Below are 24538 nucleotides of genomic sequence, written 5' to 3'. Positions count from 1 at the left end.
TAGAAATATAACCAGTTCTCCTTCCAAACATTCCAGAGAGGAAGCAATTTCTGTTCCTTCAGACATTAAATTTTTTCTACTCCTGTTTAGAAACGATAAATAGATTTATCACGATTGATTTCGCTTTCCGGTCGGCCCGGTCTGGCCTACATCTCCCATGGCGCACCGCTGCGCTGCCGCTGTGTCGCCGTTGGCTGTCCGCCGGTGCCGGGGCCGGCGCGGGGCGCGCCGGGAGCGCGGGCGGAGCGGAGTCTCGGTGTCCTCGGGCCGCCATGCTGCCCGCCGCGCTGCCCGCCGCCCGCCGGGCGCTGCTCCCGCTGCCGCCGCTGCCGCTGCCGCCGCGCCGCGGGCCCCCCGCCGGGCTGCGGGCGCTCGGCACCGGCCCCGCGCGGCGCTCGGAGGCGCTGGCCGGGGCGCCGCTGGACACGGCCGCCAAGGAGTACTCGCCCAAGGTGCGGCAGCTGGTGCGGGACATCGCGGGGCTGACGCTGCTGGAGGTGGCCGATCTCAACGCGCTGCTCAAGGTGGGTGCGGGGCCTGACCCGGCCCGGCTCGGCCCGGCTCACCCCGGCCTGACCCGGCCCGGCCCGGCTCACCCCGGCCTGACCCGGCCCGGCCCGGCCGCGTGCGCCGCCTGACCGGCCGCCGGTGCCGCTGCTCTTCCCGCAGGAGACGCTGAAGATCCCGGACGTGGGGGTGATGCCCGCGGCGGCCGCCGCCTCCCTGCTGCCCGCCCAGGCGGCTCCGCAGGTACCGGGAGGGGCGGGAGCGGGGCCGCGGGGGCCGCGGGGGCGGGCTCGGCCGCGGGGCTTCACCGCGCTCCGGCTGCTTCCAGGAGGAGGAGGAGGTGGTCCCGCTCAAGAAGGAGAAAACTCATTTCACCGTGCGGCTGACGGAGCTGAAGGCTGCTGACAAGGTGAAGCTGATCAAGGAGGTGAAGAACTTCGTGCCTGGAGTGAACCTCGTGCAGGTGAGGAGCTGCTGCCCCAGGCTCTGGTGTTTTGCCCCAGCTCCAGCAGCCTCGGCTCTCTGTTCAAAGGGGAGCCTGGATTTATGCATTCAGAAGCATAGCCTGCCTGTGTGCTTCTCAGTGCAGAGACGTGGGGAGCAGGATTTGGTTGCACCTTCATCTGGCATTTTCCATTGTCAGAAGCAGGGGGATGAAGGAGGAGGCTCAGAGATGTCCATGCCAACCTCAACTTCTCTAAACCTGAGAGCTGCTGTGCATGAGCTTTCTTGCAGAGCTCAGGAGTAGCCAGCATCCCTTGCTGCTGCTCTGTTTGGCTTGCCTTTCCCAAAGCAAATGCATTTCTGAAGTTAAATGAGTCTCTGTAACTCACACATCTTGCAATCCAAGCTTCCAGCTCTTTTCAGGGCCCTTCATTTTATAGGTGGTGCTGCTTCTTTCCTTGGAGGAGACAGGCCTCAGCCCTGGGCAGTGTCTGAGCTCAGGCCCTTGACCTTGGATGTGGGCTCAGCATGCTGGGTGATAAAGCTGCTACTGCTGAAGCATGTAATGTGCTGCACATCTCCAGGGTGATGCTTTCATATCTTGGGGTCAGAAGTAGCACTTCCCAGTATTCCAGCTGCAGTGTTGAGCATTGCAATGTCTGCTCCTGCTGTAGCCCAGGAGAGCAGAAGTGTTTGCAGATAATCTTCTGCCCCCCAATTCTCATGGCTGCATTGCAAAGCCAGTAGAGAAGTCAGTGGCACAGGTACAAGTTTGGCTGTCTCGTGGGGATAATTTCCTGATTGTCAGTGTGGTTCCTCTGGAAGTTGTTCGTCGATTATTGGTCCCAAGCAAACATGAAAATACCAAACTCTGTGAGGGACCCGATCAGCAGATAATTAACTGGAGAGCTGATGCTAAGTGAGCTTGTCTTTGCATGTGGCACCTGCTGGATGAGCTGTTTGCAGTGCCAGTTACTGCAGCTAAACTTAGGTGGGATGTACCCAGGCCTGGCATGTCGGGTGAAGCACAAACACACAACACAAACAGCTGTGGAGGTTCTACCTGCAGAGACTCTGTTCAAGGTGGAGCCAAAGCCCTTTTATTGTAAATTTTACTGCCATCCAGTAAGGATGTTTTTACAAGGTTTGCAGGTGGATCTGCCCATGGCCTGTAGGGCTGCTGGTGGTGTAGAGGGATGCACATACAGTTACTACCTTGGGGACAGGTGGCACCCAGACATCAGTGCTGTGGCAGGAGCTGTGTGATGAGACAGGTGCACACAGAGCACCAAGGCTGGCTGCACTTCAGGAAGCTCATGGGGAGCTGCCCAGCAGATGCTTACCCTGTCACCACCAGCCCTGGGCTGTAGCTGGACTGGGAGCCTGCTGCCTCTGCCCCATTGCTGCTGCTGCATGGGTCCCACCTGACTTGGGCTCTGCTCTTCTTCCCACTGAACACCAGAAACAGCTGCTTCCCTTGACCAGGGCTGCTTTAGGATGGAGTCACACCTTCCTGAGCAGAGTTCAGAAATTAATAACCTGTGTTGTATTGCCTGTGCTCAGTGCAGTCCAAATCCTGTCCTGGTGAGCAAAGGCATTCCTGCCCCACTGCTCACACATCTGTGCCTTCCAACCCCAGCAAAAAAAGCGTTTTTCTTCCACCACAGATACATAGGCATTGAACCCAACAGGAATCAAAAGGACAAAACCTTTCTGCCAGTCCGCTGGGTGCTAAACCCCCCCAGTGCTGTGGCAGAGAACTGCTGTGTGCAGCAGAGGCTTGTCCCCCTGGGCTCACTTCCTTCTCAATAGCAGCACTGCAGTAAATTCTTTAAATTAGCTCAACAGTTTTTCAGCTTGTCTTAAGCATTGCAATGCTGCTTAGTGCCAGTACTTTTGCTTTAAAAGTCCCTAAAATGTCAAAATACTGTGTTGTCAAGTAGTCTGTGCTGGAGCTCTGTTTTAGGCAGTGCAGCTGTGTCCACACCCTGCACTGGCGTCCCCCCCTGCTGGCACAAGTATGTGAACCAAAACATCGTCAGTGAGCAGAGCCAGCCCAGCACCAGGACCTGGTGGGAGAACTTAAGGAAGAGGTTTCCCAGCAGATGTGTCCTTGCTTGTGCTCAGGGTTAGCTGCCTTCTGGTGGGACGTGCTGTACTTCAAGTGCAAGTCTCGGGGTTTGTGCTGGTCAGTGAGTTTCCACGGTTGGCTTAAGCAGAGGTCAGGATCATGGCTCTAAATCCAGTAATCCAGTTAGTGAAAGCCTGTTTACAAGCCCTGTACTTTGTCCCTCTCACAGGCAAAGAAGCTGGTGGAGTCCCTTCCGCAGGAGATCAAGGCGAATGCCTCCAAGGAGGAAGCAGAGAAGATCAAAGCAGCGCTAGAGGCAGCAGGAGGGACTGTTGTTCTGGAGTAGTGTCACCATGGGGAGATTGGTGCTGCAGCTGCTGCCCAGGCGGGCTCCGGACCTTTCCGAGTGTACGTGGCACAGTGGGAGCACTCTCCCAAAGAATGCTGTATGGTTTGGCAGAGCTGCTACCTCCTGCCATCACCATGAACTCTACTTATAAATACCCAAAAAAACCTGTAAAATGATTCATCTTTCTCAAGTGCCGATTATCCCCGTGCTCCCCATTTCATGGAATCAGAGTGGTTTACGGTGGAAGTGACCTTGAAAGATCATCTCGTTCCAGCCCCTTGCTATGGGCAGGAGCTCCTTCCCCTAGGCGAGGTTGCTCCAAGCCCCGTGCAGCCTGGCCTTGAACACTCCCAGGGATGGGCAGTCACAGCTTCTCTTCACGGCAGCCTGTGCCAGGGCCTCACCACCCTCACAGACAAAAATTTCTTCCTAATGTTTAATCTAAACCAATTCTGAGTTTGAAGCAGTTTCCCCTTGTCCTGTCACTACACGCTCTTGTAAAAAGTCTCTCTCCATCTTTCTTGTAGGCTCCCTTCAGTTACTGGATGTTTGTACCAGCGCATCACCCACCTCCTTACTCTGCCTTTTGCTGATGTCTCACCTCTTTTAATTATTAACGAGAAGAACACACTTCCACAGGTTGTGGAGAGGCGTGCGGGGTGGGAAGGTGTGTTCTGGAGCTGTGATTGTCTGTGCGCTCGGTGCGTGCAGGCTGGTAGCGCTGCCGTGTGTACCTGTGCTCCCGCACCTCTTCCCTCTGTCTTCGGCTGATGGCTTCACCTCCCATGAGTTGATCCCTTTATTATTAACGGGAAGAGCCTGCCGCGGGCTGGAAATGGGGATGTGTGTAGGGTAGGACCGGGGATTCCGCAGTCCGTGCTTGCCGGGCTGGCCGCAGGCTCGGAGATGCGAGCCCCGGGCCGGCCCCACCCCCTTCCGGTACCGGGAGGGGGCGTGGCTTAACGGGAGGGGGCGTGGTCGTGCCCCGGTGAGGGCGTGGCTTGTGGCAGAAGCGGCGCCCATGGCGGAGCAGCGCGTTTCGCGCTGGTACTTCGGCGGCCTCGCGTCGTCCGGGGCCGCCTGCTGCACGCACCCCTTGGATCTGCTGAAGGTGAAGCGGGGACACGCCGAGGGGCGGCCCTGGGGCGTGGGGCGGCCGTCCCGGGGGATGGAGGGGGACTGTGAGAAGCTGGGAGTGATTGCGGTGCCGTGAGGGGATGGGGAGGCGGTTACGGGGGCCGGTGGGTGTGAGCGGACGGTTACGGGGGCCGGTGGCGGTGAGGGCTTGGGGGGCGGTTGTGGGGGCAGGTAGTGCTGGGGGGCGGTTGTGGGGGCAGGTGTCTGTTGTGAGGGTCCCGGACGGGGTGTGAGGGGATGGGGAGGAGGTTGGGGGTGCTGGGACTGGCTGTAGGGGTTCTGGGACTGGCTGTAGGGGTTCTGGAGAGTCTGCGATGAGCGGGGAGTAGGTCCGAGGGTCCTGGAGTGGCTCTGGGGAACTGGAAGTGGCTGTAAAGGGATGGGGAGGCACTCCGAGGGTCCCGGAGCGGCTGCGGGACCGGCCGAGGGGGACTGGGCTGCAGCGGGGGGAGCGGCCGGGGCGGGACGGGGAGCGGCTCTGAGGGTCCCGGAGCGGCTGCGGGACCGGTTCTGAGGGACCTGGCTGTGGGGGTGCGGCTGTGAGGGTCCCAGAGGAGTTCTGGGGGGATGGGGAATGGCTTTTGCTGGAGGGACGGGACTCGGAGTGGCTGTGAGAGTCCTGGAGTGACTGTGAGAGGATGAGGAGCTGCTCTGAGGATCCCGGAGTAGCTGAAGGACTGGCTCTGAGGTACTGGGGAACGGCTGCCAGAGGAGGGGAGAGGGCTGTGAGGGTCCTGGAGCAACTTTGAGGGGATGGGGAGCTGCTCTGGGGTTCTGGGAAGCAGGCCTGAGGGTTCTGGAGTGGTTGTGATGGGATAGGGAATGGCTGTGAGGGTCCCAGAGCAACGGAGGGAGCTGGAGAACAGCTGTAGAGGACTGAGGAAACAGCTGCTGGGGGGTCGGTTCTGAGGAGCCGATTCGTGGCTATGCGGGGGCATGGCTGAGGGGTCACAAAGACCCTGCATAGGGGCATGGGTAGATGTGTGGCTGAGGGGTCCAGAGAGCTCGGGGTGCCAGCTCTAGGAGCTGTGGAGGGTGCCTTGGGCAGGCCTGCCTGGATAAGGCAGTGACTCTGGGGCCGGCAGTGTTGGACACTGGCCCACTGGGCTCTGAGCCCTCCGGCCAATATGTCACCTAGGCGCCGCAGATGACCTGGCATGCCTGCTCCTGCACAAAGGGCGCCGCGCGCAGCCCTGTGCTGCCAGCACCCACGGATGGGGCAAATGCCAGCGCTGCCCAGAGCCTTGTGCGCCAGCCAAGTGGCGACGAGCCTGGCAGCGGAGCAGGCTGCAGAGGGGGAGGGAAGAGGCAGCCCAGGACAGGGCTTGTCCTTCCCAGGGCCGTGCCTGTGGGTGAGGCTGGGACACACAGCCCCTTCCCACCCCACGGAGAGAGGAAGATGTCCCAGGCACAGGCCCAGCAGAGGAGCCAGCCCTGGCAGGGCATTGCCACCTCCCCAGTGCTCGGCCTGTTGCCTTGCCCAGCTGGCCCTGTCTGCCCAGTGGAGGTGGCTGCCAGCCCGTGGGAGCTTGTGTGGGGTGCCTGGCAAGGCGCTAAGAAAGGGAATTAGTCTGGCACCTGCCTCTAGGTCTGTCTCTGAGCCAGCGTGATGGCTGAGATGCTTGGGCTGCATCCCCATGCTGTCCTGTGTGGATGAGCAGTCCCTGCATTCCTGTAGGTGTGAGCAGCACAACCTAGCCAGCTGTTTTTGCCAGATCAATAATCATTCTGATTATTGAATACAGACCTGCCTTTGGCCATGTGTTCCCCCGCAGCAGAGGCTGGTGCCAGGCCTGGGGAGGCACAAGGGGCGTCAGGCTCTGGCAGGGGAGGGGACGAAGGGCACTTCATTGTACCTCTGGACTTTGGTCCCAGTGAGAGGCCCTGGCCAGCCCACCTGCAGAGTGCTTGTGCCCTTAGGCCCACTCTGTGCAGCTGCTGTCTACCCATGGGCTGCTGGCCCTGCAGCAACCAGCAGTGACCACAGCCTGGCCAGCCCGTCCCATGGCTGCCTGCCCTTCCTGCAGACCTGGTACTGCAGGCAGTGGACCATGTCCCTACATAACTCTGCCTGCCCTGCCCTCTTCAGCTGCCCCAGCCTGTGAACAGCCACAGGCTCTGGTCCCTGCTGTCCAAAATCCACCTGTGGGGATTGCAAGCAGGCCCCTGTACCCTTGCTGCTGCCCCATATGGGAGACACTGGCTGTGCCCAACATCCTGCAGAGTGTCACACGACCCAGCTGTGCCACAGCTTCTCTAGTGGCCTGATCCCCTGTCAGCAGCCCTTTGCTCTCCTTATCTCCTAGGGCCCTTTGACCCACATGTGGCCTCCGCAGTGCTCAGAGCATGCTCCAGCATCAGCCCACACAGCTCCTCTGTCCCAGCCAGCTTCTGTGCCTGCTGCCGTTGCCCCTGGTGATGGTGGGAAGCCTTGGGCTGCTGCAGGCAGGAAGGGGAGTGCCTGGCCAGCTGTGGGGTTCTCTTCCTGCCTGTGTGATTCCTGCACTGAGGAGGAGGGAAAGTGGCTCTCGGGGGCCTGCTGCATTGCATGGCTGTGATTTCACCAGCCCAGCTGCATCCCCTTGAGCAGCTCCACAGAGGGCACTTGCTCACTCTCGTCCTGTTGGGTGCATACACGCACACCTTCCACCCTGAGGTGGCCAGAAGAGCGGGCGCCACCCTTCACCTTGGGGCCGGCTGTCAAGGGCAGGGCCTGGGAGGTGCTGCAGGTGCCTGGCCACTCCTCTCTGCCTCACTGCCTCCACCCCTCCTGCCAGGCCGGGCCAGTCTGGTGCGGGGTGTCCGTAGCTCTTGCTGTTGGCTCCTGTGCAAGTGCTGCTAACCTGACACACGCTCCGATCCACACCTGTTCAGTGCCTTGTCTCCCTGCCCAACGCCGGGGTGGGCTCACACGCTGCACTATGCCCCAGGTGCACCTGCAGACACAGCAGGAGGTGAAGATGCGGATGACGGGGATGGCGATGCACGTGATCCGCACTGACGGCTTCCTGGCCCTCTACAACGGGCTCAGCGCCTCACTGTGCCGGCAGGTGAGGGCTGGAGCTCCTGCAGCACCTGCTGCCGCTGACCAGCTGCCCTGTGCCAGGACACAGCCGCTCATTTCCCTCTCATCCAGATGACATATTCCTTGACTCGCTTTGGCATCTATGAGACCGCAAAGAACCGCTTGGGCAACCAGGGGCCTCCCCCCTTCTACCAGAAAGTGCTCTTGGCTGCAGTAGGAGGTGAGCCAGGCAATGGGGCCCTTGGCCCTGGCTCCCTCAGGATGGATAAGCAAGCCCCTGACCCAACTCTTCTTTGGCCACAGGTTCCACTGGCGGATTTGTGGGAACCCCGGCAGACATGGTGAACGTCAGGTCAGTTCTGTCTGCACAGCCGGGGCTTTTGACCCGTGCATGACGGCATTTGGAGTGCTGGCTAGTGCTGGGGTTCTGACATCTCTCCTGGCCAGCTTGCCCCCTGCTCAGTGGGCCAGGAGCTCTGTGCCCAGGATGGCCAGAGCTGTTCTGCCTTTTGGTGACAGCGCCCAGATGTGTGTGACCCTCAGGGGGAGTGGGACTGAGGGCAACTTTCTTGGCCCTCTGTAAACGGGCAAGACAATTCCACTGCCCTGTGCTGGGGTCCCCGGTGCTGCGGGGGACAGTGGGGTACCGGCTGCCCACTCACCTGCGGTGCTCTGCCTTCCAGGATGCAGAACGACATGAAGCAGCCGCCGGCTCAGCGGCGCAAGTGAGTGAGGGGCCGGGGCTCGGGGCGCAGAGGGGCGGGAGGCCGGGAGCGGCCGCGGGGGGGCAGCACCGCACCGGCGGCGGGCCCGAGCACCGCACCGGGGGCACCGGGAGCCGCCCCGGGAGCCGCCCCGGGAGCCGCCGGTGCCCGGGGGAGCGGCGGGGCTGCCGCCGTGCTGGTGAGCCTCGGGCCCTGACCCCTTCCCCTCTCGCTCCTTCCAGTTATTCCCATGCCCTGGATGGCATGTACCGTGTCCTCCGGGAAGGTGAGGCTGTGCCAGCCGTGTGGGTGAGCCTGCTCCGGTGTCCTAGCAGGTGCCGGGTTAGGGCACCCTGGAAGTTCACTCAGCCGGGGCAGGGAGAGGGGCCGGGGGATGCCCTTGGGGCTGGGGGTGTCTGGGGGAGCGCAGAGTTTGGCATCTCCTCATTGTCTGGCTGAGGCAGGGGCTGGGCAAGGTCTGGCAGGGCCTGGCAGCCTGCACATACTTGGTGGGAAAGGGTGACCTGCTGGGAGCTGCAACAGAACAGCACAGGAGGGTGGAGCAGGTGGAAGAGAGCACAGGAGGTCGTGGTGTTTTGAAGGACTCCCTACTCCTTCAGCTTGTTTGCTATGGTGTGCTTCAAGCAGGGCTGTGTGAGGAGTTAGGGACACAGACTGGGCATGGAAGGAGACTCCCAGGGTAATGGAGTCTGAGTGAAGGCAGAGAGCTGTGCTGATCCAAATCTGTCTGTCCACAGAGGGCCTGAAAAAACTCTTCTCAGGAGCATCAGTGGCATCGGCCCGTGGGGCCCTTGTTACTGTTGGACAGGTAGGACAGCTCTGCTGGGCACTAGGTGACGAGGATAGGGACGAGGATGGTCCCTGGTGTGGCAAGGAAGGGGGAGCATGTCGCTGATTCACTGTGTCTCTGCAGCTTTCCTGTTATGACCAGGCCAAGCAGCTGGTTCTCGCAACTGGATTGCTGTCAGACAATGTCTTCACTCACTTCCTGTCCAGCTTCATCGCTGTGAGTAGGGCCGGGGTCCGGGGGCAGCCCTGGGGCTGGGTTTGCCTGCAGCCAGGGTCAGAGCACCAGGCTGGGGCTGCCAGAGCTGCTGCTCTGGGCTTGGCTCAGCACATGGCACCAGGAAGCTCCCGGCCTGAGGTCCCAGTGTGGCTCTGAGTCTCTCCAGTGACCACAGCAGGTGCTGGCACGGAGGTCTCCTGACTGGGCTGACTCTCTGCAGGGCCTGTGTGCCACATTCCTGTGCCAGCCTCTGGATGTGCTCAAGACCCGCCTCATGAACTCCCATGGGGAGTACCAGGTGAGTCGCCCACCTTGCCCACCTTGCTGCTGCCTGTCCTCCCATCTCTGTGTGCCAGCTTCTGCCTCCCAGCCCCTCCCACCTCATCTCTCACACTCTCACTCCAGGGTGTCGTCCACTGTGCCATGGAAACTGCCAAGCTCGGACCACTTGCCTTCTACAAGGTACCTGCCTGGGGGCGCAGGGGGTGGGCAGGCTGGGCTGAGCTGGGTGCAGAGGTTGTGGTCCAGAACAGTCCTGGAGCACAGAGCCTTCCAGGCTCTGCTGTGGCAGCCCAGCTGCTTCCTGCATCAGGCCTTTGTGTGCCCGGCCCAGGCTTGGCCCCGAGGCGTTGCAAGCCCTGGCCTCAGTGGGGCTCAGCCTGGGCCCAGGCACCACAGCTGTGGCCCCGTTGCACCCGTCAAGCTCCCAAACAGCAGTGCAGGTGCCAGAGGGGTTGGCACATGGTGCTGAGCCCTGGGTGCACCGTGGTGCCATGGTGTGACAGCGCCTGCTCCACAGCCCAGCCCGCGTGACCCACGCCTGCCCACTCGTGCTGCTTCCAGGGTGGGGCTGCTGGCACAATCAGTGGCAGGCACACACTGACTCTTTCCCTTCTTGCTGTCCCCTTCCAGGGCTTTGTTCCTGCTGCTGTCCGGCTTGTTCCTCAGACTGTTCTCACCTTTCTCTTCCTGGAGCAGCTGCGCAAATATTTTGGGATCAAAGTGACCACCTGAGTGTGGGGGACTGGACCCTGCCTTGCCCCAGGGGGGGTGAGCATGTGGGTCACCCCCAAGATCCCAGAACCCCTCTCTGCTCTCTGGGGCCAGTGCCATTCCCCCTCCTCTCAACTCTACTCCTGTGCCTTGCCAGCACCTGTGGCCAACCCCGCATTGCAAACTCACCCCTCCTCTCACCCCCATTCTCAGCATCTCCACTTCTGCATTACTGCTTCTGGGGGATTTTGTGGGGGGGGGGGGGGGGTCTGTCTTCCCACTTCTCTACTGGCTCTGAGTTGTGTCCTTGCCCCCCCTCAGCCTTGTCCCTGATGTGCCCCAGAAGCAGGACTGTGCTGTCTCAGGGAGTAGGGAGATCAGATGCCTGGCTCTGTCACAGAGCCCGTGGGGCTGGGGCTTGGGGCAGTGTGTGTGAGGCACTGTCCTCCCTCTGCCTTTAGCCCCCGTGCTCCTCCCAACCCCAGTGCAGCTTGGACCTCCTGCCCTGCTCCTGGCCTCCCACCCTCTGCTTCTGCTTGGCCAAAACTCCTCAGCACCGCTGGCTGCTGGGCTCTTCAGGGATCGTGCCTCATACCAATGATGGTGGGGAACAGGGCCTGCTAATGCCTGCTTGGGGACCCAGTACTCGCTTACCACAGTGCGCCTGCCCCACACTGCATCTGGTCTGCGTGGGGGCATCCCCCACCACCACTCTGCAGCCTCTCTCACCTTGGTGCTGAGCAGACCCCCACTCCTCACCCCCCACTGCCCAGTGTGTGGAGGCTGTGAGCACCAGCCCCTCTGCTATGGCACCTCTGTGTGTGCTGGCCCCAAGGAATCAAAGAACTGGAATATCTGAGACCTTGATGTATAATAAAGAGTGAAGGTGGCACAGGGCCTGCTGTCCTCTTAGGAGGGGAGAGATGCTGCACCCCCTTTTCATGGCTGGGAGCTGAGCCCCAGAGCTGAGAGGGTAGCAAGGCTTGGCCCCTGGCGCTATGCCAAGGGGGTCCTCACCCCGCTCTGTGTCCAGCACCCCTGGCCCTGTGTTTAGAGGGAGCTGCAGAGGGGCAGGCTCCACAGCCGAGCTGTGCCCGGTCTCAGCTGGACAGCAGCTCCAGGGTAGGGCTGTGCCAAGGGCGCCTGTCACCCCTGCCGGAGCTGCCTCCTGGATGTGACACTAATTGGGCTCCGGCAGACTGGCACAGCAGAGCAGTGAAAGCTCGTCACCTTAACAAGGCCTAATGATGCTAACTGGCAACAGCACTCTGGGCTTATGCCCAGCCAGCAGAGGCCATGGGCAGGTGAACGCTCAGGGAGCTGGGCCCTCTCCTCACAAGTAGCTGGGGGCTGCCCTGCCAGGCTGTGCTTCCTCACCCCCCACATCCTGCAGCACTGCTCCTGGGGCTGATGGGTGCTGCTCTGTGCCATGCAAAGGGCCAGCAAGGAGCAGGACAGCGATGGAGCCCCGTGGCCCCCCAGCAGCACAGAGCCCTGCTCAGCCCCATGGTGGCCAGCAGCACAGCTGGGCTGTGGTCCCACCAGCTGTCCCAGCCCTGCGCTCCCATGTGCACATTCCCTCTCTCCATATCCCTTGTGGCAGCTGAACTGCAGCAGTCACCCTGGCAGGCAGGACAGCATGTGCCAGACACAGCCGCGAGCACAGCGCCCACAGCTGCAGTGCGAGGGCACTACTCATCTCCTGCGCCTCAGGGAGCGCGGGGCTGGCAGCAGCCTGTGGCTGTGCCGCCTGCCCCTGCTCCCACCCTGCCCTCTACCAGGGCCCCGCAGCTGCCTGCAGGGGCTCCCCCGGGGCACCCCTCTGCCCGCAGCCGGTGGGACTGGGGGCTGCCCGTCCTCCCCCAAAGCCTCCCTCCTGACCTGGAGGGGTGCCGGGCCATCTCCAGGGGGGCAGCTGTGGCTCCAGTCCTCGTGGCAATGGCAGGACAGCCGCAGGCCCCAGCGTGTGCCTCGCTCCTGTGCCCACACCCACGGGGAGCTGCAGCCCGCGGCGGCCGCGCAGCCTGGGACCCGAGGGAGGCAGCTCTGGGGGAGCCGGAGCTGGGCTGGGCTCGCCACCGGGGCGCTGCTGGCTGTACCGCTGCTGCCCACGGTAAATGTGCTCGTGCCGGGAGGCCGGCACAGGGCACCCCCCGGCCGGGGCTCCCCCGGCTCCCTCTGCCGCCCCAGCCAGCCCGTCCCGGTGCGTCGCTGTTTCTGGGCTGTGTTTACCTGCAGCGGGACAGCGGCGGCAGACACCGACCCGTCCCCGCCGGCGGCGGCCGGAGCGCGGGGGTTGAGGCGGCCGGCGGCGGTGCGGCCGAGATCCGCCCGCGTCCCCGAGGGTCCGAGCGGCTCCCGAGGCGGGGCTGCCAGCTCGGGGCACGGCAGGAACGGGCGGCGCGCTGGGACCGGGGAAACCTCCCGGGGAACGGACCCCCGGCCCGCTCCCTCGGGGCTGGCCCGGTCTAGCTGCCCCCGCCGCTCCACCCGTCCCCGCCGAGCCGAGTCGGTGCCTGGGAGTGGGGCGGGGCAGGGACAAGCGACAGTGCCCGCAGCTCCCGGGAGCGACCGCCGGTGATGCGGGGGGCAGCGCCAAGCACTCGGGCGGGGCTGGGGCACCGGGCTGTGCCCCCCTCGTGCCGGCGGGAGGAGCGGGGCGGCGGGACGCGGCTCCGTGCCCGCGGTCCCTCCCCCCGAGCCGGTCCCTCCCCCTGAGTCGCCACAGCCGCTGCCGTCGCGGCTCCGCTAAAGTTTTCGCTGAGCGCGCCGGACCCGGTCCCCGCCGGTCCCGAGATGCGTTCGGGAGCCGCCGCGAGCCCAGCCCCGACAGGTACGGGGAGAGGAGGGGAGGGGAGGGAGGAGGGCAGGGAGCGCCCAGAGTCGCGGTCTCGGAGCTCGGGATGTCGCATGTCCCGTCGCGGGGACGTGGATTGCAGTGACGACTGCGCAACCCCGAGGCCACGAACCGAGCCCCGGGACCCCAGAGCAGCAGCTCCCAGAGCCGCCCCGACGCTGGGCGCCGGCCCGGGGGAAAATGAGCCCCTGGCTCTTCTGGGCCTGGGGTTCCCGCAGGGCTGTGCCCGCTTCCCTTGCGACCGCTGCCGCTGGCATCCCTGGGCAGGGGCGCTGCCGTCGGGCTCTCAGCACCCCTGGGCTCTGCCGCGGCTGCGGTGAGCCCCGGGCCACGATTCCAGCCGAGCTCCGTCGCTTTGGGAGCAATTCCCGGGGCAGCCGTCCGTCGGGGTGGGACGCGCGTGGTCTCCCTGCCGTGGGCACAGCAGTGCCCATGGCTCTCCTGCCGAGGGGCCGAAGCAGGGGACACTTTGCCAGGTCCCAGCTCGCCCCAAGCTCTCTGGGTATTACGGGGGCCTGGTGCAAGTGCCCTTTGTGACTCTGTCCCGAGCTCTGCTGTGTCAACACGGTGTTGGTAAATGGCTTTGTTTAACCAGGACATGTCGGGTATGTGACCTTGCCGTCCTCCTGGTTGCAAGTGCATCTCCAAAGCTGCTGCGGGTCCCCTCTGCCCGGCACTGCACTTCCCTGGGGTGGTGAGGGGAGCAGGGACCGCGGGGTCAGCCTGCTCCCCTCGCAGAGTGGCCTGAGGACAGAGCATCAGCTCTGCTGAGCCCTTGCCGTGCGTCCCCGGCGCAGCGCCCGCCGCGGGAGTCCTGACCCACACCAAATTCAGTGATTGCCCCTGTGATTTTGTCTGTGCATCAGCAGGAAAATTTAGGGCCTGCAGGACCCCTCGTCAGCGTGTTAGTGCTGCCCCAGCTGCCAGCTCCTATGGCTTCCCACCAATCCTGCTCCTTTCTGCACACTGTGGTGCATTTATTTTTTTTTTTATGTTCTGTTGCCTAGAGAGGGGAAAAGAGAAAAGGCTGAACAGAGAATAGGCAAAATGTGGATTAAAAATAGTTAATGAAAAAATGTGACCACAAACCCTGAGCAGCAGCACAGGGCTAAAACCAGCCACTGAGCACAGCATCTCCATGCACCTCACTGTGCCAGGCAAGCACAGGGGCAGGGGAAGCCGGACAGGGGGGAGAGGGGATGGCTGCTCAACTCCATTCTCCTGTGCTCCACCACTGCATCCTGCTTTGTCCTGCGTCCCCATGCCCTCATTTATCTACCCCAGCACTGGGGTCGAGTGCACATGCCTGTGGTGCCAGTGGATGGCTGGGCACGTGTGGCCCCTCAGCCCCCCCGCCTTGCTGGGGCTGCCCCTGGCTGTACCCGGGGCTGCAGATCTGTTTGGCATGCGGGTGTGGAGCTCCCAGTGCAGGGCAATGTGTGCACTAGCCTGTCTGCACTGACCTTTTCCTCGGCTTTTCCCAGCCCTGTGCCTCCCCTGTGAGACGCTAACCACACGTGTCGCACCATGCCTCTTGTGCCTTCCTTCTGTGTTTCACAGGTTTTTGTGCAATGTGATGAACAAAAACACCCCTTTCCTTGAGCAGGGATGAGGTGCTGTGTGGCTCAGCAACCCCATGCCAGAGCCAGCTGGGCAGCAAGGTAATTTGGCTGCTGCCAGGCTGTGTCATGATCCCTCCGTGGTGCAGAGCAGCTGAGCAGGTGCTCTCGGACCATGTCTTGTGGTGACTGGGCAGTAGTGGAGGTGATGCAAAGAGCATTTGTCCTCTTTGCATCCTATGCTCCTGTTGATGAAAACATCGTCAGGGCTGGTTTGGGTTTTCTTGGTCCAAGGTGACAGAATTCGACATCACCAGTGCCTGGTGACATTGGCTCTCTCCATGTGCCATTGCTCAGGGCTTCCACAATCATGCAGCTCTGTGCAAACAAGTCACAGCCTTGCAGCACAAGGGCTGTTCCGGGCTGCTCAGCTGCTCCTTTGCTGCCAAAGTTCCTTGTACTTAGTTCTCAAGGAAAGAATGGAGAAGGGGAGTAGGAAACATCCCTGAGCTTCCAGCACAGACATGGGGCAGGGACGATGCGGGACAGACCTCCTGAGCCTCCCTGCCACGGCCACCTCCCCCAGCCCTGCCCCGCTTGCCGCGGTCCCGGGTGGAAAGTGGAGCAGCATCTGCAGGGCCAGGCTGGCACTGGCATTGCATCAGCCCTGGCCCAGCACCGTCCCCTCCCCTGCCAAGTGCCAAAGCCCCTGCCGTGCTGGCATGTAGCTCCAAGCTCCAAGCCAAGCCAGCCGTGGAAGGCACCGCATTAGCACATGGGGGGCTAATCCCTGTGTCCAGAGGCTGCACAGCCCCCACAGCTGCCTCCGAGCCAGCGGGGCTGGGCTGGGTGCAGGGCTGGGCTCACAGGAGGCCAAGTCCCCACCCCCCCAAGGAGACAAGAGTCCTGTGGGACCAGGCTCTGGGGGCTGCGCCAGCCTCTCTGCACTTGTGCTGGGCTGTGGCTGTGCCAAGGTGCTTCCAGGTCACGTTGCAGATGCCCATGAGTGTCCTGTGGAGACTTCACGAAGCCACTGATCCACATGACTGGTGGCCACAGAGGTCCCAGATGTGGAGCTCATTCTCTCACACATGCAATGGCAGCAATGCCAGAGGGGCTGGGGGGGCAAAATCCTCAGGGCAAACTGGCCATGATGGGATGAGGAGAGGGTCTCTTCCTGGGCAGGGCTGGACTCAGCCACCACTGGGAGTCCATGCTGGTACAGAGCTGCTGCAGGGTAGCATGGAGGCTGCCCACCCATTAGTGGGGAGCAAAATCCCAGCACAAGCCTTGTCCCATCCATGCCCTCTGTCTTGCTGCAATTCCATGGCAGCAAGGTGCTCAATTTGCCCTGCACCCTGCCCGGGCTGGCCCCTGCCTCCTGACCACCCTGGGGCCAATGGCAGCTGCCATGAGCTGCAGGTCAGCTGGGACCACAGGGGCACCAGTCAAGGGGAATGGGGGTCCTTGCTTTGCTCCTGGGGCTGCAGGGGTTGGCACTGCTGGCTTGGGAAAGGCAAATGCAGATGCCAGCAACAGCCACACTCTGAGGGCAGATGATGAGCCCTCTGGCCCCCAGCACCAGGGCTACCAGCAGTGGTGCTGCTCGTAGCCATCCCAGTGTTGTCTCCTTGTTCCTGCTCTCCTGGCACAAGGTCTCTTCTTCACAGCTGTGGCTCCGAGTGGAGTCGTACTGGGTGTTTGCAGCCTGGCTCCATGAAGGTCAGCAGCCACAGGACCGTGACACAGGAACGTACCCCGCTGTCCAACACCAGCATGGGGCAAAAGTCCCCTGGACACCTGTTGTCATGCACTGCAGCCCCTCAGAGGCAGCAATTCACAGGCCAGGCACCCTCCACCCACTGCTTATGACTTGGTGTGGTGGGGGATCCCCCAAAGCCTGGCCCCAGCTGGGGATGAGGTGCCAGGGCAGGGAATGTGGCACTGGGAGCCAGCTGGGCACAGCAGAGTGAGAGGAGGTGGTGAGGATGTGGGGCCAGGTCCCTTGTGCAGAGCTGCCTGTGGCACCCAGGCACAGCTGGCAGGGGCTGCAGCAGGTCTAGCTGGCAGAGCTGCTGCCGGGCAGTGCCAGCTCCAGGGAGGTGCCAGTGCTGCCAGTGGTCCCAGCCATCCCAGACCTTGCTGTTCCACCACACAGAGCCACTGCTCCCTCTCTGCTGTTGCCCACTGGCAGCAGACCAGGGAGAGCTGGTCCACGGCTACTTCTGCACTGCCAGGTCTCTGCTGGAAGCAGCCCTGTCTGCAGGGACCCCTCGTCCTGTGGGTAGCGGGGACCTGGCATGGTGCCACGGCTGTGCAGTGCCACAGGCAGCTGGGGCAAAGGGCCTGGGCAGGGTGAGGGGGAAGACCCGTGCCGGGGCTCGGAGCATGACTGGCCCCCGTGCCAGGACCCCTCACCCAGTGCAGTCTGCCCGGCTTGGCCACGATGGGGCCAGGCCGGGGAACGGCTGCCAGATGGGGGGAGTCCAGGGCAGAGGCCTCCCTGCTGCTAAATCCCACTGCAGCAACTAAAAATAGCGACACCTCTGCCCCAAAGTTGCTCCCCGGCTGCGCAGAGGGGTTGACAGCGAGCCACTGTGACCCATGGACCTGGAGGAGCATTCCCAACAAGGGCAGGGACTGATTCTTGTCCAGGGTCGGGCACTGACATCTTCCCATGGGACTGGGACATAGGTGGCATGGGACAGGTAAGGATGATGATGTGCTGGAGGGGGGCACAGGGATGTAGGATAGGGCTAGCAGGGGAACAAGGACAGGGATGCTGGCATGGGGGTGTGGGAGGAAAGAGACAGGGATCCTGAGGTGGGATGGGAGAGGGACTAGGACAGGGATACTGGCTGGGCAACAGTGCTGCTGGGGTGGGGCTGGGGTGATGACAAAACCAGGAATTCTGGAATGGTGAGGTGGCTAGTGGGCACCCAAGAAAGGTCCCTATTCACGGAGCCCACCCAGTGAGAACTGTCCCAGGAGACAGCTTCCTCTGTCCTGGGACTGGCTAAATAAGGCCATGGCAGGTCCTGCTCCCCGAGCTGCATCTGGAGCCCCACGCGCTGATTAATGAGCTGCTCCGGCAGCCACTTGCGGCATGGCAAGTGGGTCTGCACGGATGGAGGAAACACGACTTTCCCAGGGATAAAAATAGGCACAGGCAGAGCAGCGAGCCCTGGGAGCAGACTGGTCGGGGAGCACGACGCTCTGGCTGGTGCCCAAGGGGGAGCCCAGGGCTGGGGTGATGCTGCAGTGCCTGTGGTGGCCCTGGCACTGCTGTCCCTCCCATCCCCCGGCTGGGCTGCCCTCACCCCACAGAGCTGGGCTGTGCCATGGGGCTGCTGCCATAATGAACCCTTGTGGGAAGAGCTGAAATCCTGCTCAGGAGCCCCATAACCGGCTTAGGGGGATGGAGGGAATTATGGCACCTCGTGAGCCAGGGCCTGTGGAGCACCCGGACCCCACGTCAGGCAGGCCCCACGTCACTGCCCGGAGCTGGGGGTGATGGACCCACAGGGGCACAGCCCAGCTGAGCTTGTCCTGGGGCCAGAGCAGCCCCACGAGCCAGGATCCTTGTGGATTAATGGCCAGTGTCCCCATCCCTGCTGGCCCTGTGCTCTCCGTGGCTCCCTGGCCACTGCCATCCACAGTGGGTGCTGCTGCCACACCATGGCTGGGTGTCAGTGGCCCAGGCAAGAGAGTCCATGGAGACAGGGGATCCCAAGTGCCAGCCTCTCTGCCTGAGAGGGTGCTCAGGTGTGAGGAGGAGTCCCTTCTGCCATGGGGTCTGCATTCTCAGGACTTAGCAATGATGCACAGCTGGGTCCCAGCAGCAGTGTGGGGTGGCACCAGCCCAGGTTTTCTGTGGGGGTCTGGAGTCAGCAGTGCTGCTGCACTCCAGCCACACAGGGGCTGAAACTGGCTTGGCAGGCAGAGAACCTGCATGGTCACTGTCCCCATGCCTTCTTGGGGAGGATAGTACAGGCACTTGGTGCAAAAATGAGTGAACAAATATCTGAATGTGAGCACCAAGCAGGGTCGGGTGAGGATGGGGACAGGAGTGAGGCACCATGACTGTGCCTGGCTCTGTGCCAGAGTGGCTGCCTCCAGCCCCACCTGCCCTAGCCCCATGTCCCCCAGCTGTGTCCCAGGAGTGCCCGTGACCAGGCGTCTTGCACAGGGCTGCCCACATGCCAGGGCCGTCACCACCAGGGTGGAGAAGCTGCTGAGGGCCAGTAGGAAGCCGTGTGCCCTGCGCTGTGTCCCATGCATGTGGTCCAGAGGAGGAATGTCCCAGCCACGTCTCCTCACCCTCCTGGTGCTGCTGCTCTGCTGCCAGGTAAGGATGTGCTGTCACACATGAGGGTGCTCTGCCCCATGCTCCACGCAGGACTGCCACCAAGCCACCCCATCCCACTGCCTCCCCTCACCCTGGCACAGCATCTGATGCCCCTTTGTGCCTCCTCATGGCATGGCATGGCTCAGAATGGCACGGCATGGCATGTTCGCCTGCACTCGCCTGTGCCTGTACCCCAGCTGGGGTCACTGCCTGGCACAGCGTGGTGACCCCTGCGGGCAGGACACGTGTGACGGTCCCTGGTGCCCGCAGGGTCGCTCTGCCCAGATCACGGATCACGTTGTTGAGAGATGGAAGGAGTACAGCGAGGAGTGCCAGCGCAACATGAGCCGCCTGCCTGCGCCCACAGGTCAGGGCCCCTGGGGTCCTGGAGGGTTCTGGTGGGATGGGGCAGGGGCAGGGTCCGAATGAGATAGGGATGGGGCAGAGCAGCCAGCATGGGGTGCTGCAGGATGGGGGACAGAGCAGAGGGGGCAGTGGAGGGTGAGGCCAAAGTGCCACCAGCTCCTGTCCTTCTGCAGAGCTGGTCTGTAACCGCACCTTCGACAAGTTCTCCTGCTGGCCCGACACGGCGCCCAACAGCACAGCCAGTGTGCCCTGCCCCTGGTTCCTGCCCTGGTACCAGAAAGGTAACAGCGGGGAGGCGCGTGTGCACATGCAGCTGTGCAGTATGCTCACACATGTGAGCAGCTGTGCAGTGTGTTCACGTCTGCAGCTGTGCAGTGTGTGCAGCTGTGCAGTATGTTCACACGTGTGCGCAGCTGTGCTGGGACACCTGTGTGCAGGTGCTGCTGCGGGCAGTCACACCTGGGCCAGTGGATGCTGCCCATGGGGGCGCTGGGGCTGGCATTCCTCACCATGCCCTCCCCTCACAGTGAAGCACAGACACGTCTTCAAGACCTGTGGGCCAGATGGACAGTGGGTGACAGGGCCACGGGGACAGTCCCTGCGTGATGCCACACAGTGTGAGCAGGATGACGAGGACCTAAAGGCGCAGGTGGGCAGACCTGGGCAGCAGGGGTGTGGGGGTCCCTGCCTGCCCCCCTGCCTGCCCTCTGTCTGCCCCTGCCCTCACTTGCTCCCTCCTTTTCCAGGAAAAATTTGCCAAGACCTATGGCAGCTTCAAGGTGATGTACACTGTGGGCTACTCTGTGTCCCTGTGTGCACTGCTGCTTGCCCTGGCCCTGCTGCTGGGCTTCAGGTGGGAGTTTGGGCATGGCTGTCCACAGGGTGGGCAGATGGAGGCCAGGGGCCCATGCACGGGCATTGACAATGGCCCCCAAATCTGCAGCAAGCTGCACTGCATGAGGAACTACATCCACATGAACCTCTTCGCCTCCTTCATCCTGAAGGGCGTCTCCGTGCTGGTCATCGACGCCCTGCTCAAGACCCACTACAGTGACAAGATTGATGGCTACAACGTGCAAGTCTGGCTGAGCGACGAGGTCAGCGCAGCACCAGGAGGACAGGGACAGGGAGAGGGACAGGGACAGGCAGTGCTGTGGGGCTGGGGGTTGGCTGGGCTGGGGGCACTGGTGGGGCTGGGGGCACAGGCAGCGCTGCAGCCCTGACCCCTGCCTACAGGCAGCTGCAGGCTGCCGGGCAGCCACGGTCTTCATGCAGTACGGCATCGTGGCCAACTACTGCTGGCTGCTGGTGGAAGGCATCTACCTGCATAACCTGCTGGTGGTGGCCGTCTTCTCCGAGAGGAGCTACTTCACCCTCTACCTGTGCATCGGCTGGGGTGAGTGTGGCTGGGCTGGGCCCCCTGACCCTGTGCCCTGCTGTGCCTCACCCATCCTCTGCTTACCTCCCCTCAGGGGCACCCATGCTGTTCCTCATTCCCTGGGTCATTGTGAAGTTCCTCTACGAAAACATACAGTGAGTACCAGCTCCAGCTGCTGGCTGGAGGGGGGCACAGGGCACAGGTAGGTGCATGTGGGACTGTAAGGACATTGTGATGGCCCTGGAGTCACTCCACACCATTGCCCATGGCAAAGAGCAGGGTTCTGGCCTTTAGTGCTTGCTTGATTCAGGCCGCTAGTGCCATGCTAGTCTCCAGCAGCTGCCTGGTCAAGGGGCTTCCTGGCAGTCCCCATCCCTCCATTCTGCAGGTGCTGGTCCACAAACAACAACATGGGCTTCTGGTGGATCCTTCGCTTCCCCGTGTTCCTGGCCATCCTGGTGAGCCCACTGCAGCCCCCTGCTCGAGTCTCTCTCACAGGCCCCAGGATGGCTGTGAGAAGAGCTGCTGAGGGCAGGGGAACAGAGGTGTCCTGTCTGCCCCTCCTCTGGCTCTGCCTGTGCAGATGGCTCACTCCATTCCATTGCAGATCAACTTCTTCATCTTCATCCGCATCATTCAGATCCTTGTTTCCAAGCTGCGTGCACACCAGATGCGCTACACTGACTACAAGTTCAGGTGGGTGCTGGGCACGGCTCACCCTGTGCTCCCAGGGCACACAGGCCTGCGTGCCCACCCGTGACCCCGTCCCACAGGCTGGCCAGGTCCACGCTGACCCTCATCCCGCTGCTGGGCATCCACGAGGTGGTCTTCGCCTTCATCACAGACGAGCACGCCCAGGGCACACTGCGCTATGTCAAGCTCTTCTTCGACCTCTTCCTGAGCTCCTTCCAGGTGAGCCCAGCCCTCGCAGGCCAGCCCACCATGGCGAGACTCAGTCTCAGGAGGGACTAGACTGAGGTCTGGTTATGCTCTTCATGCCTCTCCTCCCCCTTCCCAGGGTTTGCTGGTGGCCATTCTCTACTGCTTCGTCAACAAGGAGGTGAGCAGGACAGCGGGGGCACGGGCAGCAGGGGCACAGGGTCACTCTGACAGCTGCTGTCCGCAGGTGCAGGCAGAGCTGCTGAAGCGGTGGCAGCGCTGGAAGCTGGGGAAGGACCTGGCTGAGGAGTACAAGCACACCTACAGCCATGCACCCAGTGCCCGCAATGGCGCCGGCAGCACCTGCGAGAAGCACCAGCTGGTGAGTGGCTGCACCAACGGGCTGGGGCGCAGCCTGGTCCCCCAGCCCAGCTCCCAGCGCCTGGAGAGGAGCGGGCGCAGCGCTGCCGAGCACCTCGCCCTGGGGGGCCATCACCACTGCTATGAGTTTCCTGAGACCACGGCCGAGAGCCACTTCTGAGCCCGCAGCCAGGAGGGAGGGCTGTGCTGAGCCGCCGGCATGCCACCGTGCCCTGCCCCGTCCTCGCCGGGTGCTGGCGGGCACTGGGACCTGCCACCCTGTGGAGGGGCACACGGACAATGGACACAGTGAGGCAGGCAAGTGGGACCCGGACCTCTGGAAACGGGAACTGTGGGGCCAGGGGGATCTGTAGGGGTGGGAGTTTGTCCTGTGGTGCTTCCCTCGTGCACCTTCTAGTCCCTGTGCACAGTGCTGTAATTTATCTGTCATATCTGTAAATAGGTGTGGGCCCGTGCCGGGCTGCAGGGCCAGCTCTGTGTGTGCCTTGCTGTAGGGACTGGGGAAACTGGGGAACACTGGAGACATTGGACATTTGTGGACTATGCTCCCAAGCACCCCACGGATGCTCCCAAGCCACAGCCCTGGATGGGGGAGCTGCGTCACCTGGCAGGGATGTGCTGCTCCAGAAAACAGCCTCGCTGCCTGCCCCGCTGCCTGCCCGCAGCCCTGCTGCCCCTCTGCCCGCCCCACGCTGCCGCACAAGTGAGCAGGGCAGACATGCAACAGCAGCAGCCGCTGCAGCGCTGCCGGCCGGGGCTCCAGCTCCCCCAGCACGCGCTTTCCTTTGGCCGCTAATCGGCTCTGTCCTCTCGCTGCCAGGAGCCCTTAATTAAATCATTTGGCTCTGCCCGCGGCACCCCCGCTCTCCGGTAGCTGGCCCCGGCCGTGGCCGGGCATCAGCCGCCGGCAGCGCGGGCTCGGTGAGCAGCAGCGGGGTGCGGGGCTGCGAGACCCCTGTGCCGACAGGCCGGGCGGGCTGCGGCGGGCTCACAGCGGTGGCCTAAGAGGCTTGTGCTGCGCACATGAGCGCTAAGCCCGGATGCCGCAGCTTTGGGCACCACAATCGCCTGGTGTGTGGGGATTAGGCCGGTGCCGCTCCCCGGCTGGGTTCACCCTGCCCGAGGGGTGGCGGCGGGCCGGACAGCCGCCCTGCCGTGACCCCCGCAGCCCGTGGACCTGGCCATGGGCACTGACCGTCACCCATCCCTCCGCTCCGCCTGGCCCCGGGCGGGTGACGGTCCCGCACACAGCCCGGCGCAGGGGACGCGCTGAGAGCTGGCGCTGCGCCCCGGCGGTCCCGCCGTGAACACCGGGCAGGCGGCAGCCCCCCGGTAAATCGCACCCTGTCGCAGCACCGCCCGCCCGCACGGCCGTGGCCCTGATTCCCACGGCTGCCCTGACACCCACGGCTCCCCTGACACCCACGGCTGCCCTGACACCCACGGCTGCCCTGACACCCGCGGTTCCCCTGACACCCGCGGCTCCCCTGACACCCGCGGCTCCCCTGACACCCACGGCTGCCCTGACACCCGCGGTTCCCCTGACACCCGCGGCTCCCCTGAGACCCTCGGGAGCCGTCGGGAGCCGCGCTGTCTGCGGCGTGCTCGGCCGCAGCGAAGCACCGGTGGGGCTGGCATGGCACGGCCAAATAAGCGATGGTCCAGGCCACGCAGAGCTTGGCTCCGGCAGCACAGCCCAGCCCAGCCCACAGTAATTTTCCTCTGTTTACTCGACAACTTGCTGTCTGCCCTGGCCGAGCAGGACCCGGCGCCCAAGAGGCAGAGCAGCGCTGGCAGCGCGGACGGGAGCAGCAGAGACGGGGAACAGACGGTCTGGGCTGCGGGGCTGTGGGGCGGGGGCGGCAGCACCGTGGGGCTGTGAGGACACAGGGACTGTGGTGGAACGGACGAGGGGAGGGGAGCACAGTGCTGGGGGTCTGCTCAGGCCCCCAAGTGCAAGGATGGGGACAGGAATAGAGAGAGGAACAGGGATTACCCCGCTTACAGCCATGGTGCCAGAGCGGCCCCGGCAGCCCTCGCGGAGCCAATGGCCCCACAGCCGCTGCCGTCACTGCGGCCTTCCTGACGTGGTAACGAGCCTAATTGAGGCAAATTGCTGGAGCACCGAGCAATTTCTGGGAAGGTAAATATGGTCATGGCATGGCACGGGGCCGTGCCCTGCGCCTGTTGCTCCAGCGTTGCTGTGGCAACACCCCATTGTGGACCCCAACCCCGCTGGGGCCAGGCTGGCCCCCAGACCTTGCCCAGCAAAGGTGGCCCTACGTGTGCCACACAATGATGGGGACCCTTCAGGGACCTCGAGTCAGCCCCAGCCCATGGGTGTGCTGTGGAAATGTCCTGTGTCCCCTGGTGCTGAGGGGCAGCCCCCAGCACTCCCCATGTCCCACAAACCCCCAACAGCCCAAGGAGGGATGGTGTCTGCCGGTGCCTAGGAGCCCCGTGTAAGCACACGACGCCTGCCTGCACCAGGCCATGTCCGACAGCACCCAGAG

General features: G+C 63.1%; 3 protein-coding genes across 5 annotated transcripts; all 3 read left to right on the top strand.

Moving 5' to 3' along the window:
- Positions 1-214: 214 nt before the first annotated feature.
- Positions 215-3547, top strand: MRPL12 (mitochondrial ribosomal protein L12). 2 transcript variants are annotated; one of them, XM_064396000.1, is made up of 4 exons: positions 215-524; positions 670-750; positions 836-970; positions 3252-3547. In XM_064396000.1, the coding sequence occupies exons 1-4, from the start codon at positions 273-275 to the stop codon at positions 3366-3368; spliced, it is 585 nt and encodes a 194-aa protein (XP_064252070.1). In that variant the 5' UTR covers positions 215-272; the 3' UTR covers positions 3369-3547. The 2 variants fall into 2 exon arrangements, with proteins under 2 accessions (XP_064252070.1, XP_064252071.1); XM_064396001.1 differs by having other exon boundaries at positions 258-524; positions 839-970.
- A 798-nt stretch (positions 3548-4345) lies between these two features.
- SLC25A10 (solute carrier family 25 member 10) lies at positions 4346-11154 on the top strand. 2 transcript variants are annotated; one of them, XM_064395996.1, is made up of 11 exons: positions 4346-4482; positions 7439-7558; positions 7645-7753; positions 7837-7885; positions 8217-8258; positions 8480-8523; positions 8996-9066; positions 9172-9264; positions 9485-9562; positions 9670-9726; positions 10177-11154. In XM_064395996.1, exons 1-11 carry the CDS (start codon positions 4393-4395, stop codon positions 10276-10278), a joined length of 855 nt encoding a protein of 284 aa, XP_064252066.1. In that variant the 5' UTR covers positions 4346-4392; the 3' UTR covers positions 10279-11154. The 2 variants fall into 2 exon arrangements, with proteins under 2 accessions (XP_064252066.1, XP_064252065.1); XM_064395995.1 differs by lacking the exon at positions 4346-4482 and adding an exon at positions 5019-5196.
- Positions 11155-12683: 1529 nt separating this feature from the next.
- GCGR (glucagon receptor) lies at positions 12684-23413 on the top strand. The gene is made up of 14 exons (XM_064395494.1): positions 12684-13090; positions 18823-19021; positions 19292-19388; positions 19561-19668; positions 19915-20036; positions 20134-20240; positions 20331-20484; positions 20624-20783; positions 20860-20920; positions 21154-21223; positions 21373-21461; positions 21539-21677; positions 21784-21825; positions 21892-23413. The coding sequence occupies exons 2-14, from the start codon at positions 18953-18955 to the stop codon at positions 22183-22185; spliced, it is 1512 nt and encodes a 503-aa protein (XP_064251564.1). The 5' UTR covers positions 12684-13090; positions 18823-18952; the 3' UTR covers positions 22186-23413.
- The last annotated feature ends 1125 nt before the right edge of the window (positions 23414-24538 follow it).

This window comes from Passer domesticus, chromosome 20 (assembly GCF_036417665.1).
Source record: "Passer domesticus isolate bPasDom1 chromosome 20, bPasDom1.hap1, whole genome shotgun sequence".
NCBI lineage: Eukaryota > Metazoa > Chordata > Aves > Passeriformes > Passeridae > Passer > Passer domesticus.
The sequence above is the reverse complement of the archived record's forward strand: the minus strand, read 5'-3'. Positions and strand labels throughout refer to the sequence as shown.

Bases quoted from the DNA above. Each gene is read 5' to 3' on its own strand.
- SLC25A10 (XM_064395996.1), top strand. From the start codon at position 4,393: ATGGCGGAGCAGCGCGTTTCGCGCTGGTACTTCGGCGGCCTCGCGTCG. The intron at 9,067-9,171 runs GTAGGACAGCTC...GTGTCTCTGCAG, and splicing joins CCCTTGTTACTGTTGGACAG to CTTTCCTGTTATGACCAGGC. The intron at 9,265-9,484 runs GTGAGTAGGGCC...GACTCTCTGCAG, and splicing joins TCCTGTCCAGCTTCATCGCT to GGCCTGTGTGCCACATTCCT.
- GCGR (XM_064395494.1), top strand. From the start codon at position 18,953: ATGTGGTCCAGAGGAGGAATGTCCCAGCCACGTCTCCTCACCCTCCTG. The intron at 19,669-19,914 runs GTAACAGCGGGG...CTCCCCTCACAG, and splicing joins CCTGCCCTGGTACCAGAAAG to TGAAGCACAGACACGTCTTC. The intron at 20,037-20,133 runs GTGGGCAGACCT...CTCCTTTTCCAG, and splicing joins ACGAGGACCTAAAGGCGCAG to GAAAAATTTGCCAAGACCTA.
- MRPL12 (XM_064396000.1), top strand. From the start codon at position 273: ATGCTGCCCGCCGCGCTGCCCGCCGCCCGCCGGGCGCTGCTCCCGCTG. The intron at 525-669 runs GTGGGTGCGGGG...CTCTTCCCGCAG, and splicing joins ATCTCAACGCGCTGCTCAAG to GAGACGCTGAAGATCCCGGA. The intron at 971-3,251 runs GTGAGGAGCTGC...TCCCTCTCACAG, and splicing joins CTGGAGTGAACCTCGTGCAG to GCAAAGAAGCTGGTGGAGTC.